Source organism: Sceloporus undulatus, chromosome 6 (assembly GCF_019175285.1).
Source record: "Sceloporus undulatus isolate JIND9_A2432 ecotype Alabama chromosome 6, SceUnd_v1.1, whole genome shotgun sequence".
Taxonomy (NCBI): domain Eukaryota; kingdom Metazoa; phylum Chordata; class Lepidosauria; order Squamata; family Phrynosomatidae; genus Sceloporus; species Sceloporus undulatus.
This window is the reverse complement of record NC_056527.1, coordinates 153,873,938-153,889,577: the sequence shown is the minus strand read 5'-3', so window position 1 is coordinate 153,889,577 and position 15,640 is coordinate 153,873,938. Positions and strand designations below refer to the sequence as shown.

Genomic DNA, 15,640 nt, shown 5'->3' with positions numbered 1-15,640 from the left:
AAATTATTATTATTAGTTTTAAAGCCTTATTGTTTAAAGGACTTATTGTTATTATTATATTTTAAGGGCTTTTTGTTTTAAGGGATTATTATTATTATTATTATTATTAAAGCCTTTTTCGTTTAAAGGGCTTATTATTTTATTATTATTTTATTTTTAAAGGCTTTTATTTTAAGGAATTATTATTATTATTGTTATTAAGGGCTTTTGTTTTAAGGGATTATTATTATTATTATTATATTGTTTTAGGGGCTTTTTGTTTTAGGGGCCTATATTATTATATATTATATATTATTATAATTATTATTATTATTATCATTATTATTACTTAAGGGCATTTTGGCTTTACACAAGGTTTGTCTGCACTGCAGAAATGATGCAGAATGACCCCACTTTAACCCCCCTGGCCCCATCCCACAGAATCCTGGGATTTGTAGTTTGCTGAGGCTCTGGGTCTCTTTGGCAGAATGGGATAAAGTCTCTTTCTGGGAGAAAAGCAACATAGAAACGAAATAAACAAATGAAATAAATGTATATATTAAAACTAATTCCAGTACCGTATTAACAAACAAACAGGGCTGCGCTCCTTCACGATACACTACGGTAGAAATCGCGCATGCTCAGTTACCTTCATTCTCCGCTGCCCTTATCCGCTTATGACTGCCCTCCTCTGGCGCATGCGCCTTGCTTGTCTGTGTTTTCCTTTCCCCTCCCCTCCCTCCGGGCGATGACGTCATAAGGGAATCGGCGAGTAAATGTTGGCTTTGTCACGTGACGGAGGCTCGCGCTGCCCCTTACTGCGCAGGCGCGGCGGCGACGTCCTCCCGGAAGTGTGCGTGCGTGCGTGGTATCTAAGGAGCAGGAAGCGGACCGGATTGGGAGCAGGTGCGCAGCCTCCCGAGGAAGGAAGCGGCCATGGCGGCCTTCGACACGAACCCCTTCGCAGACCCGGTGGAGGTCAACCCCTTCCAGGTCAGCGCCGCCGCCGCTGCTGCGGGAGTCGGAGGGAGCTCAGGCCGAGCTGCTGCTGTAGCCTTTCGGAGGCTGAGCCACGCCCGGAAGTGGGAAGGGGGGCGCCATTCCCTTACATTCGGGGGTTGTGGTTGCGGTTGTTGTGTGCCTTCAAGCCGTTCTTATGGGGCTTTCTTGGCAAGGTTTCTTCAGAGGAGAGTGTGACCTGCCCTCATGGCGACCCTAAGGCAAACTACAATGGGGTTTTCTTGCCATGTGTCTTCAGAGGGGGTTTGCCATGGTCACCTTTTGAGGCTGAGGGAGTGTGACTTGCTTCTATGGCGACCCTATTACGGAGTGTCCTTGGCTGGTTTCTTCAGAAGAGGTCTGCCATGGCCCATCCCCTGAGGCTGAGAGAGTGTCACTTGCTTCTATGGCGACCCAATGGCAAACTATCTTGGAGTTTTCTAACCAGGTTTCTTCAGAGAGAGTTTGCCATTTCCATCCTCTAAGGCTGAGAGAGTGTGACTTGCCCTTATGGCAACCCTAAGGCAAACTATAATGGGGCTTTCTTGCCATGTTTCCTCAGAGGGGGTTTGCCCTTGCCTTCCTCTGAAGCTGAGAGAGTGTGACTTGCTCAAGGCCCCCCAATGGGTTTCATGGCAGAGCTGGGAATCCAACTCTGGCTTCCAGAGTCAGACTCTGACACTTAAACCACTGCTTCACGAGGCTCAACCTGTTCATACAGAGCCCGCATTTGCGGCTTTGACTTTGTGGATTTGATTATTCACGGCTTTTATTAATATGTTCTCTCTAGGAATGTGTAGGTCCTCCAGTGCAACTCTATGGTCAACTTTAACCAAAAGTCTCTCTGAGGGACTTAGAGATCCCGAGAGGGAACACTCCACTAGGCCTTTGTAGCTTCTCTAGTGCAGGTCTATGGTCAATGTCTGGCAGATGTTGACCACAGAGTTGCACTGGAGGACCAAGTGTTTTGGCTTCAGCTCCCAGAAGCCTCAGCCAGCTTGGCCTGACTGTTGAGTCCCAAAACATCTGGAGGACCAAAGTGTGGGAACGACTGATACAGACCCATTAAGACCCCACCCACCCTTCCTTACTTCCAGGTTTGGAGGGCCATCTGTCATAAGGGGTGCTTTGATTGTATCTCTCTTGATGGCAGAATTGGGTTGGACTGGGTGGCTCTTGGGGTCACTTCCAACTCTGTCGTTCTATGGCTCCCCAAAAATTGTTGGGCCACAATTTGCATCACTCCTACTTGACAAAGATGAAGGACGCTGGGAGTTGCAGACCATCAACTTGTGAAGGACTACAATAACCAACTAAAGATCCTGTAAGACTACAAACCCAAGGACTCTATAGGATGGAGCTACAGCACTTAATGTGGTGTCTAACTGCATGATTTATAGGGTATAGGTGCGCTCTTGGAGGTATCTGAGGAAGCAGACCAAGTCTATGACATTTTATGCTTCAACGTCTTCTTTATTGCATCCTCGCACTTTCCCTCTCAAGACCTCAGGGTGACACATAGGCCTCCCTGTATACAGACACTATGCACCGTATACAGACACAACAGCCCTGCGAAGAAGTGTGTAGAGAGATCTTGTAGCACCTTCGGGACGAACTGAAGAGAGGCATTGGCAGCATGAGCTTTCCTAAACTTCAGTCTGCTTCCTCGGTTGCATTTAGAGCCTGTGAAGAAGGTTAGAGTGAGCCAAAGCGGGGGCAAAGGGCAACTGCTTGGTTTCATGGTTCAACAGAGAGCTGAACCTTAGTCTTTCCAATCCTGTGATGTCACACTAATCGTTGCACTGTTTCTCTCTATTACCAGACTAACACACATACACAAAATGGAGGTAGGGAGGGTGCCTTTGGGGATAGGATTTGTAGCTTATGCGTGTTTACTTAGAAGGAGGTACCACTTGACTGCTTAGTGGGCTAACTCCCTGCCAGGGAAGCCAAAAAGGTTGACGTCTTTGCAAGTTCAGGTGATTCCAGTCCTTCAGCTGTGAAATGAGTCTCAAAGAGCCAGTGTGCGATAGAGACTAGTGTATTGGGCTTTGATTATCACATTTGCTGTCTTGGGCCTGTTACAGACTGCCAAAATAAAGCTGCTTCGGGTCTCTTTTGAGGAATGCTATTTAAATGATGCATGGGTCCTAAGAGTCCGGAGGTCGTGCCAAAGCCACCCTCCATTCCTAAGCACTGGAGTGCAGCTTTGGTGCAGCCTCCGGGTTCTTAGGTGCATGCATCATTTAAATAGCATACCTCCAAAGAGACCCGAAGCAGCTTTATTTTGGCAGTCTGTAACAGATCTTGAACTCCTGAGAAGAAAGTTAGGTGGGAGGAAAAAACAGAATTGCAAGATACCACAATGGCTATCCAGTCCAACCTCCTGCCATGCAGTCAGATAAAATCGATACATAAAATAGAATTAATGGTGCTTGTGATTTTAAAAAATAAAACACCAACAGCTTTGGTTTTAATTTTCCTCCATGTCTGTGTTGGTATTGTATAGAGAGTAAACTCTCGACGCAGGTGCTATTTTCTCATAACATGAGCATTGCCAGACACATTCATGTTAAAATAATAGCTGTAACTGCAGAAGGGGGAGCGGGAAGACAATTGAATTACTGTCTAGGATGTAATATTTAGGTGAGACTTTCTGGTCTGACTTAAGGCAAAATTTTGAGCCTGATTTAGTAATGTGAGAATCTGGCCTATATCAAATCCCAGTATGACAGGTTTGCTAAGGGCCTCAGACTAGCCTTTTTTGTTCCATTTTGTTTATACCCTTCAGTTTCTCCCTGAAATAATCAGCTGATCTTCATATCTCTATATAAAACCTCACTAGTCTTGAGTGTGATTTTTTCCCCCTTGCTGGTTTCTTATGGAGTCTTAGTTGTATGCTTTAAATGCTGAGCCTGGAAATGTTCTTTTGTTCTTGCTTTTTTCAGTTCAGTTTCTTTTTCCAGCTTTCAGTTGGCTTTTGGGAGCTGTAGTCCAAAAAACCAACCTTATCTTAAATACAAAGCATATATTGTAGTGTTGTCGGATCCACATAATCCTTAAGACAGGTCATACATTACAAAAGCATGAATGTCAGTGACCTAGCACAGTTTGCCCCATGGCGTTGTGTCTTAAATAATAGGTTTTTGCTAGCTTTAAGGTACATTTATCATTGTTTTTCAATGACATTTTACAGGGAGAGTGAAAGTGTTAGAGCAGACTATAACAAACACAAATCGGATAGACTTTCCTAAGTTTGTGATCATGCATCTGACAACGAATGAAACTCATTCCTGGTTAACTGCTGAAAGTTTTGTCCTATAGATGTGTTGGAGTGCAGATCCCGCTATTGCTATCCAACATAGCCGTGTACCACAATGGAAAGGTCTCTTTTACAGGTCCTTGGACTTGAATCAGAAAGGTTCAAGTTCGTATTCTGACTTAGTCATGGAATTTACAGGATGGGCCAGTTTCTGTCTCTCAGTCTGACTTGATTTATGGATTTGATGTGAAGCTAAAAGACTTAAATATGGCAGTCTTTCCTTTAGGAAAGTGGAATATAAAAGTTAATAGCAATAATAAATTGAGAAATCCCAATCGAAGTATATGTTCTTCACTAGAGCTCAGTGATATGCCCAGTTTATTGCCTCTTTATGCACGTGAATAGTGTGTTTTATTGTGAACCTGACATGCATTAACAGTTTGTTCTCAAAAGTTGGCTTGGGAAAATACAGTGAAAGTGGGGAAGAACTGTGGCTCCATTGTTTTGCTTGCTGATACTTTCAAGGCACTATCATTCTTGCACTGTTACTATTTTCTCAAATTATTTGGCTTGTACCAAGCAGGGTTTGCTCCTGTTCCCTTTCTGCTTGCTATCCCTCCTGAGACAGGGCAAGAGAACAGGGAGCAAAGCTTGGCAGTAGAGTTACTGTCTCTCCCACTGGTCATCTCTTTTAAAATTAACAATCAAGTATAAGAAAAGACTTCTTTTTCATGGTACGCTATGTTATCTTATCAATAGGGTAGGGTTGCATGTGTGCATACTGTAATAGTTCTATTTGTGTAGTACATTTTTTTTAGACTGTAAGAGTATAAGAAGAGACTTTGGTATTTTTACTTATATCTACACTATCTTGTATTCTTTAAGCACTTTCATCCACAAGAATTATTTATCCACACTGTTATATGACACACCTTTTTGCATGATGGCTTGGATTTCAATATTAATTCTCCCATTTTGGTTACTTTGGGAAGTCATAATCCACTTAGATTTCATATGAAACCATAATATAATTTCTCAGTACCATTTTTCTCATCACACTGTTGCTCTTTGATTCGAATTTTCCTGTGATTTCATACTGCCTGCCCTACATCTATTTGCTCCCAGCTTTATGAGAGTTGAAGGCTTTATGAAAGTCACGATGAGAATGGTGGTGCCCAATATGAAAGTTCAGTGGTGCTAAGTTTCCACTGTGACACTGAGACTTCAGCCCTAAAAACGTTTACCAGAGGGTAGGCTTTTACTAGGAATAAAGAAGCATAAAATTACATTATGAAACTAATAGCTGTTCTCTTTCTACCCAGTCAGTTGATCCTGTGTGCTTCATTTAAAAGAGCATCACAGGGGATTAACTTGATTCAACAGGGCTAAGCTCTGGAATTTGTCATCTTTTTCTGAATCAATCACTATCCACATTTTTTCTTTATTTTAGCCATAAATCATGACTTCATGCATCACACAATAAACTATCCATTTAACAACCTGGTCCTTTGCACACTTGCACTGAATTCAATGAAACTTGCTTTCTAAGAAGATTTGCATAGAATTACTGTCTTGTTATCTGGCACAGTTAGGATGAGTGATTTCTTGAGCCTAGAAGTAAAATACTTTAAACCAGGAAGGGGAAATGTATGACACAGCTGCTATTAACTGCAATGTCTAGAATCCCTGAACACTGTCTGTGTTAGCAAGGACTAATGGGAATTGTAGACATACAACATCTGAAGGGCCACATGTTACCTAAACATGCGAAGATTACATCGAACCCTTACCAGTCTGCCTAAAAGTATAAAAAAAGGGGGCGGTTCTGTTTTAAGACTATTGCACACAGTAAAAATGGGTGATTTGACCTTTTATCCCAATTCAGATTTTTGTTAAATGATTGTATATTGGAGCTGCGCACAACAACAAAAATTCTGTGCATCACTTTGTTCAGTTCCAGGTAGTTTGACCATCCCATTGCAGAGAGAGAAGGACCTTACTGGAAAGCCCTGGAGCCAAGTTGTGTGTGTGTGGTTGAGCTTTTGACATTAGAACTTGCTGTATGGAGAAATGTCCATGTGGTCCAGGAAACATCCATGCTGGGGAAGGCATGTGTAAATTTGGCCCCTTTGCCAGATAGAGTCAGGTGCTCGCCCTTCGAAAACAATTCTCCTGGTTTGTGAAGGGCTCCTCCTCCCTTGGCAAGGATCATTCGTTGGCATATAGAGGAAGCTGTTGAAACTCCCAAGTTGCAAGCGCCAGGAAGAAACGGTTGTGTCAGGCAACGGTGCATCTGGTGTGCAACAATGCCGTCTTGAATGAGCTGCCTTTGCAGAATCTGTTGACTGGATGGGGTGCTACCTCCCTTAGCTATAGAGCTTTTCTCTTTCCTTGTGATTACTTTGGATTCGGAGTTAAACTGGAGAATCTGTTGGGCTGTTATCCTTTTTTAGCAACTTGGCAGGGTCCAAAGCTCTCTGGAAACATTTCCATTCTTGCAGTGCTGCCTTGGTTTTAACAAAACTGCATTGGCAGCTTTGCCTATCTCTTTGAAACGTGTCTTTGTTTAACAAGGGAGTTGGCAGCTCACTCCCAAATCAGCTTTTCTGTCTTAGTGACTTGGGTGTCTGCGTGAAGGGCCAAGCCTGGAAAACATGGTTTTGGGGAGGCTATAGCTCCCAGGTTCTGTGAATTCTGAGAGCTATGGGCCAAAAAAAAGGTAAATCTTCCAAGCTCATGGGTCCAGTGCCACACTGCACCTTGGAGTATGTAGTACTTTGTAATGCATAACAATATGATCAAAGACCTTCCAGTGAAGCTCTATTTGATGCGTAGTTTCCCATCCAGAGTCACAAGCTGTTCAGGAAGTCAGATGATTTTTTGAGCTCCAGTCTAAAACTTTCTTTGTCACCAACAGCAGATGTAATTGTCAAATGCATAAACTATAGACTTCAACTGAAAGCTAAAAATAATGCAGAGATTTTTCCAGTAATGCTAGTTGTCTAAAGACACATTTTTCATCATTCTTCTTTATTGGCTATATGGCCTCTTTGGTTCCTTCAAGTGATTAAAATTTGAAATGTACTAAAAAGTTGTAAGCTCTCTATTTCTACTTTGATTTCCTCTTCTTCATCTGCCTCCTTTTTCTAAAAAGCAACTTAGCTGGCATTTTGAAACTACTTTCTTTGCAAGACTGGAAGTTAGCTAACTGACTGAGTTGTTGTGGCTGAATCTCCAGTTATTGCTGGGGTTTTAATCTCTGAAGCCCCATCCAGCATTGTATATGGTCTGGGATTCTTGAGCTATAGTCCAGTGACAACTGAGAATCCAGTATTGGAAACAATTGTCCTAGAAGTTAGCTATCAGTATGTCATTTTGAGAATCTGAGACAAATTTCTAGTTTGTCTGATCCTCTCTCCCCCATCTTGGAAGCATTTAGAAACTTGCCTTCCATTGGTGACTACGGTATATAACTATCAGAGTTTGGGAGAGTTACATTTTGAACTACAATTCCCATAATTGAACTGTAGTTCCAGTAATTCTAGTCAGTAAAGCAACTTTTCCAAGATTGGCCAAAGATGTAAGAGTGCAATCTTTCTTACCTTGATTTTGATCGAGCAGATTCTGTACTGTGCATTTTGGTAAGTAGCCAGCTTTGCAGTCTTCCCTGATTTTATGGCTGTCCTGTGGAGCAAGTTGCTGTTCTTCCTAATTTTGGGGATCAAGTGAGGTTGAGAGAGAATGTGGTTTGCTTAAGGATGAGATTTTGGTGCCACTTCAAATCTGACACTTGCTCCTCCACCCACATTGGTTTGTTCGTTTGTAGTGTTTGCTTGTGTTCTGTTGTTGCTAGCATTGTCTTGTTATTCCTTTATTTCCCTTCCAGATATACCATACTTACAGTGATTTTCATCAAAAAGTAAATAGGATGCATAACATTGTAACACAAGTTGTAACTCAAAGTATAGAGACTGCCCTAAATGATGCCATAATACCTGGTAATGTTAGGTTGTCAATATTAAACAACAGAAAAGGAATTCACCAAATATATTTTTATAAAAATCTAGATGATACAATAATCTCTAACCACAGTATGTGCAAAGTAATACAGTTGCATAATAAATTGACAACCACTTGATACTGACAGCTCATTTCTAAAGGAGCTGAATTCTAATAAGATATGATTGTTTCTCTACTATTTGCAAGTAAATTAAAGTTTCCCTTGCAGTTGACTTCATTTCACATTCTTGAATCCTTCTTAAAAGACTGGCATTGAGTAAATCATATTTTCATTTCTTAACCTTTCATGCAAACCATTGCTCCTGCTCTTTTATTGATTTTGCTATCCATAGATGTCCAAAGATCCAAGTCTGTTATCTGAGGAAAATAGTCTACAAGCAATAGTATTGATGGACCAGTGGACTGGATCAGATGGATGGATTAGTGGTCTGAATTAACTGAAGTCATCTTGATGTGTTTGATGCAACACAGGCAAAACTTAGCTGTTTATGACACTATTGACTCTGCATTTGGTTTCCAAAGTAGGACTGGCTTATGGTTTTGCAACAGGAAACCAAATGGTTCGCTTGTTGCAAGGATCTGAGCTTCAGATGGCTTCTTTTTATTCCCTAGAACTCTGCAATTGAGCCTTTCTTTTGCCTTCTACTGTGTCCTCACATTTGCCCAACTTACTTTCATTAGGGGTGGGGAACCTGTGACCTTCTATATGTTGCTGGATTGCAGCTCCCATCCTCTTTGATATTAGGCATGCTAGCTGGGGCTGATGGGAGTTAAGAATCCACTTACATCCAGAGGGTCATGAGTTCCCCAATCCTATTTTAGAGAATATTTGTGCTTGTTAGAGAGACTTAACCACATCACTTTCCTCACATGCTGCAAGTATGGTGCTCTCTTTCATTATGGCTATTTTTTCAGTTAAAGATTTTCTATGCCTTCACTCAGTCATTAATCAGACTGGAAACTTCAGTCAAATGATCAGAAGAAGACTAGGATTGTGAAGATATATCATGAATACTAAAATCAGGATTGCCCATGTCATCGTATTTCCGTTTTGTCCATATGGTTCTAAAAACTGGACAGTGAAGAAAGCTGATAGGGAGAGAATCAACTCATTTGAAAAGTGGTGCTGGCAGGTCTATGGCTACCATGGACTACCAAAAGGACAAATGAAGCAGAACAAATCAAGCCAGAATTCTCCCTAGAAGCCAAGATGACTGAACTGAGACTATCTTACTTTGGACATGTCATGTAAAGGCATGACTTATTAGAAAATGCAATAATTCTTGGTAGGGTAGAAAGCAGTAAGAAAAGAGGAAGACTCCACTACAGGCGGCTAAGCTCAATCAAAGAGGCCATGGCTGCCCTAAGTTTGAAAGACTGGGTGACTTGGAAGTCTCTTATTCATAGGGTCACCACAAGTCAAAGTTGACTTGATAGTAGTTAACAGCAAACCTCTTAAGTATGTGCTGAGAATTACGGTATATTGGGTTCCCCAGTTTTATTTCTGAGTACAGTACTCCTGTGCCTGCACCCCTGATTTTGCAAGGAAGAGGTTTGTGTGTAGTGTACATGCTTACTTGGAAGTAAGTTAGTTGTACCTAATCAGGTGCACCTCCTCATAAGTGTAAATTGGACTCCGGACTTCATCTTCTGTTGCTTTCACCTGTTTTCTCCTTCCTGGAGTGATTCACTGGGTTGTGCAACCACATGCTTAGGCTGGGAGTGTCAGAGCCCAGGCTGTTTTTCTGATGTTATTCATTAAATGGGAGCTTGCTATGCACAAGTGAAAGCTTAGATACACAAAATTGTGACCCAGTCTTATAAGCTGCTTGTTCCCAGACTTACTGTCACAATATGAACTTTCCTATGCTTTGCTTGCTTGTCTACCTTTACAATGTAGTGCTGTTGGTGACAGCTGTGTCTGGATAGTTTGATCAGGCTTTCAGGCATACTTGGATTTATGGCTGTTTCTCGAACCTGACCCATAGCTGTAAATGTAGTAGCTGAGAGTGAGGTGCATCCCACAAATTTTGGGGCTCTTCAGTCAGTCCCAACCAGGCAATGATCTGAGTGGCAACAGGGGTCTATCCATATGGTGGCTGGCCTTTTAACTTTGCAGTGATCCAACAACAATCTTATCCTTTACACTAGTGACTAGTTTGTGTGAAGAACCTTTGGCCATTTGTGTATTTTGGACTACATTCTTAAAGTTCCACTGACCATGCTGGGTGGATATAGTAGAGAAAGCATCTGAAGGACTCAGATTTCTCCTTTGGGTCTAAAGGATCCTTTTTGAAGAGGAAAATTGTTATTGTGGACTACAGCTCCCAGAATCTCTCCAGTAAGCATGGCCAATGGCCATGCTAGCTGAAGAATTCTATGGGTCATATTCCAACCTCACTCCTTTTCCCTCTTCCCACAACTTTGCTGTGAATACAGTGGGTCCTTGGTATCCACTGGGGTTTGGTTCCAGGAACTCCCCTGGATAACAAAATCTGTAGATGCTCAAGTCCCATTAAATGGCATAGTAAAATGGTGTCCCTTACATAAACTGGAAAATCAAGTTTTGCTATTTGGAATGTATACTTTTAAAAAATATTTTCAAGCTGTGGATGCTTGAATCCATGGATAAAAAACCCGTGAATAAGAAGGGCCGACTGTACTTTCTTTCTTGCTGCATCTCCTATTCCTTTACAGGCTCCCTGTCCCTTCCATAAAGTCATTGTCCTACTTTTAAAGGCAACCGTAACCTTTCCCCACCTTACCTTCCAGCTTGTTTCTTTTTTCCCACCCATGACTTCCACTCTCCATTTCCATTGCTCTCAGTAAGTCAGATGTCTCCTGTGTTCTTAAATTACTAAACCCATTATGCATTTTAGCTTCTTTCTATTTATTGAAACTGCCTTCCTGAACATGTAGATCATGGGCAGGCAAGCTAACACCCTGCAGGTATTTTGGACTACTGCTCTAATAAGCTGCACTAATGTTTGGTATGAGTGCCAGAGTGGTATAGCAGTTGAAGTGTGGGACTGTGACTATGAAAACTAGGGTTTGGGCAAGTCATGTTCTCTTAGCCTCTGAAGAAGATAAAGGCAAATCCCCTCTGAATTAATTTTGCCAAAAATGCCATGATAAGTTTGCCTTAGGATCACCATAAGTCAGAAATTACTTGATGGCATACAGCAACAACGATTGATATCATGGGACTTATAGCCCAGAGGGTACTGAGTTACCTGTCCCTGATGTTGACAGTGTAACCACTCTTTCTTTTTCTCCATTCCCAAAATATGCTTTGTTCATGCAGCTTTTAATTTACTGTAAACTTTATTCTCTACTACAGCCAGATTTTAAATACATATAACAAACAGCATTTGGCCATGAGTTTTTTCTCCTTTGCTTCCACACTGTTCTAAACTATAAGTTGCATCAGAACAAGAACCAGTCTGTTGGTTTTGTAATCCCTGTAAAATGATACATGCAGTATTGACACAGCAAAGTAGCAGTGAAGTAGGGGTGATGGGGCATGTGGATCATTGCTTGTATATTAAGAGACAGTGAAGCCACTGTGACGATTTGGAGGATCATCCCAGTATCTCTAAGGTGGACTGAGCTGAGATCTTCTTAAGAAGGAAATCCAGTCTTAAGAAATAAGGAAGTAGCTATGCAGGCCTGATTTACCTGGGTCACACCCAGATTTAGGTACTTTCTAACAAGTGTATTTTGTGTTTAAATATTTTTCTTTCTTTTGTCCTTTCTTCTCTTTTCAGGATCCTTCAGTCACACAGTTGGCAAATGCTAACCAGGGTGGTCTGGATGAATTCAATCCTTTCACTGAGAGTTCTCGGCTGGTAAGTGCAGTTTTGTGCTAGTTGGCATGGTTGCCTTCTAGGCTGAACTGGAGGGATCCACTCAAACTTGCAGTAGGTAGGAGTCTTTAACTGTCCGAGACCTGAAATCCTGCTGGGTAAAATACAAGGAAAGTGAAGGCCTGGGGTGGGGTGGGGTGGGGGAGTTCCTGCTTCCTAAATATTGAATCAGGAGTGTAGTTTCTTACCCTTTTTTGACTGAAGCTGATTTCTCCTTTTTTAAAATAACCAGTGTCGTAAATAGGTCAATAAAAGTTCCTAGTCTGTCAAAATGATATCATCATTATCATCATTATTTTAATGCTGCTTTTCTCCCAGAAAGGGACCCAAGGCAGCTCCCAGATAAAAACATTTTAAAACATATTACAATCAAAACAGTTAAAAACATCAAATAAAAACAATATACAATTACATACATTGATAATAATAATAGCCAACTATGGGCTGATAGAAGACTAATGGGAGAGATCGTGGCATATGAAATAAGCAATAATGCTATTTTTGGGGATGGAGGGGCAACTTCAGAGTGTTTGTGGGCCAGTATTCTGCCCCCAGGATCAATCATAGGACACACCAGCATTGAAATTGTGGAAGGAGGGTGCAGTACCATGTTTTGTGCAAAACTGCAGATCATGGAGGTTTCCGGAAATGAAAAATGGCATTTGTCCCAGTAAAGGAGAAGCAGAGACTGCATAAATGGCCTTGGCAACTTGAATACATTCCACAGGGTGCATTTAGCTGATCCCTGGTTTAGAATGAAAAGAACAATGGTTATTGCAAGACCTTCATTAAAAAAAAGAGAGGATACATTGGGATGCTAAAGCAACTATATGTCTGGGAAAGATAGAGAAGTGAGAAATGAGAAATGGAAGAAGTGAAACTGAGAAATGGAAGAAGTGAAACCATCCAGAGAATATTGATCTATAGCAGGAGAATCATGCAGCACTCCAGGTGTTATTGGAGTATATCTGCCATGAGCCCTAACAAATACAGCTAGTGGTGAGGAATGCTGGGAGCTGCAGTCTAAGAACAGTTGAAGGAACTTCTGGTTCTCCCTTTCCCCAGTATGTAAGGACAGGCAAGCCTAGCTGTCGGTCACTACTACTGTTGCTCCCTGCAGGTATTTTTCATTCAATAGCTCCATCTCCATTGAAGTAAACTGCTGCATTTCTATGCTGGGGACAAAACAAGATATCATGTAATGCTGGCAGTTTGCAGGTTGAGCCTAAAAGCAAGGGCATTGGACAGAAAGGGGTTTTGTGTTGGGTGAACAAGTTATTGACTCATCTGCAGGGTTTCTAACCTTTGCAAGGAAGTTGTCTTCCCTTTTTGCTCAATCACGCCAATATAGGCCAAGAGTATTACAAAAGAATTGGCCAGAACTTAGAGAGTGGGCAGTAAAATGGCTGAGGAAGCTGGATGTTGAGTTTATGTTGATGATGCAAAGAAAGCTAATACCAGTTATGTAACAGCATGATTATTTATTAATAGTTTTTTCAAAACCATGCTGCTCAACCCAAAAGCCTGCCAGAACAGTTTGCATACAGCCAGAAAAAGACAGCCTCTAGCCAGTTGAAAAAGACACAAGAAAAAAAAGGGAATGGACTGGGTAGACAGAAAAGGCAAGTAGCCTTTCAAGTGGACTGGTCTAATGCCTCTGCTTCTCATCTCATCTCCCTCTGCTTCATCCTATTAGAATATCACAGGCAGCAGAATCAAGTTGTAAAATGCTTATGCCAGCTTAGATTGCAGTTGGAGAATTCTTGTTTGAATCCTCTTCTGGCGACCAATCTCCCTGCAAATAGAAAAGTAGCACAACAGGAAATAGGTTGAACTAGAGTCTTTATCCTTAGTGTGTTGGCTTTATGTCCTTTAAAAAAGGGCAGAGATGAGCTTTCACTTTGGACTAGAGTTGCAAAATTACAACTCCTAAACCACTCCTTGCTTATCCTGGCTGATGCATTCTGGGAGATGTAGTCCAAAAAGTTTTTCCATGCTTTGACCATGAATGGGTTGGTGATATTGGAAAGGAATCTTTTGAATCCCTTAAAACAGAGCTTGAAGTCTGGTGGCCTTCCAGATATTGTTGAGCTCATTGGAGAAGAGCTGACATATACGTACATGTAACTAAAAACAAATGGTAGTTCTTAGGTGCTCTGGATCTTGCTTTTGGGACAAGGCTTCCACAACAGTGGGACTGGATGCTATTTTGACTATTCCTCTCACAATTTCCTAATGTTCTGTCTTTCTTTTCTAGACGAACACAGCTCAGACTGTTCCAGCAACACAGCCCAGTGGGCCTTCACAACCTGCTGTGCTGCAGCCATCAGTGGAACCTACTCCTCAGGTAGTGCCCTCCTGTTAATATTGGATTGCATGTCTCAGGCATTCTAAGAGGCCGGACAGTGTTGTTCTCATTAGTATTGCATTCCTTGACAATTGTCTTTGCAGGGGACTAGAAGAGGTACTATGTAAATACTACTTTTGTTTAGATTTCTTCAAGGACAGAGGTGTAGGAAGGCATGCATTACATTTATCTATTATGTGACCCAAGTTCTAGTTCCTTAGTTCCAGTGTTCAGAAAAGTTACTTTTCTGGACTTCTACTCCCAGAATTTCCTCCGTGCTGACTGGGGGATTCTGATAGTTGTCCCAAAAAGGAACATTGCCAAGCTCTGGTTGGTTCAAATTATTAATATTTCTCTGCTGATCTATTGCCCAGCCCATTGCTAGACCATTTCAGGGCTTTTGCCTTCTGTCTTGTTCACTCAGACTTTCCACAGGGCGCTGCTTTTCAGCCAACTACTACCTCCTCTTTGAGCTTGCTGTGTCTTAGCTTCCCATCTCCTGGGCTTTCTCATCCCACTCAGCATTGCATTCCCTGTCTTCAAAGCCCCTTTGCCACCACTCCACACCCATTAACAGTTGTTTGACTCCTTCGACCTTGCATAACATTTTCTCTTTCAAAACTGACTTGTGGCTTTGTTACAAAGCTGTACCCTATTTCTTTTCAGTACCTCAAAATGTTCATTAACATTCAATGGTAGCCCAGTAGGTAGAGGGATTCACAGGAAAGTGATAGCACATCACATGTGGCTCCAGGTTCCTCTTGTTGAGATGGGTGGGATGTGTCTGATGGATAACACCGGGTATGTTGAGATTTTTAACAAAGTCCTAGCATTGGTTGAATTATTTAGGGCAGAAGTTGCCACAAAAACAACAGCCCACAGGGTAGAGTAGAGAGTAAGCAATAAAGCCCTTGAAGGCCATTTTTCTGGACCCCTAAGTGCTTCCTTTGTTGTTGTTAACTGTCCTTGAGTTGATTTCAACCCATGGTGACCCTGTGGATGAGAAATCTCCAATACTCCCTGTCTGCTGAAAATATGTGACTTGCCCAAGGTCATCCAGTGGGATTCCATGTCCGAGCAGAGGTCCTGGTCCAGCGCTCAAACTATTACAGTGGTACCTCGGGATACGAATTACCCAGCTTACGAATTTTTCGTATCCCGAAAAAT

At 41.8% G+C, this 15,640-nt stretch overlaps 1 protein-coding gene across 1 annotated transcript in view; it reads left to right on the top strand.

Moving 5' to 3' along the window:
- Positions 1–815: 815 nt before the first annotated feature.
- SCAMP2 (secretory carrier membrane protein 2) overlaps positions 816–15,640 on the top strand; it is a 28,174-nt gene continuing 13,349 nt past the window's right edge. Inside the window, exons 1-3 of the mRNA XM_042474817.1 lie at positions 816–972; positions 12,028–12,108; positions 14,384–14,473. Of these exons, the coding sequence (XP_042330751.1) occupies positions 916–972; positions 12,028–12,108; positions 14,384–14,473 (228 nt within the window). The 5' untranslated portion in view covers positions 816–915. The remainder of the gene's footprint in view (positions 973–12,027; positions 12,109–14,383; positions 14,474–15,640) is intronic.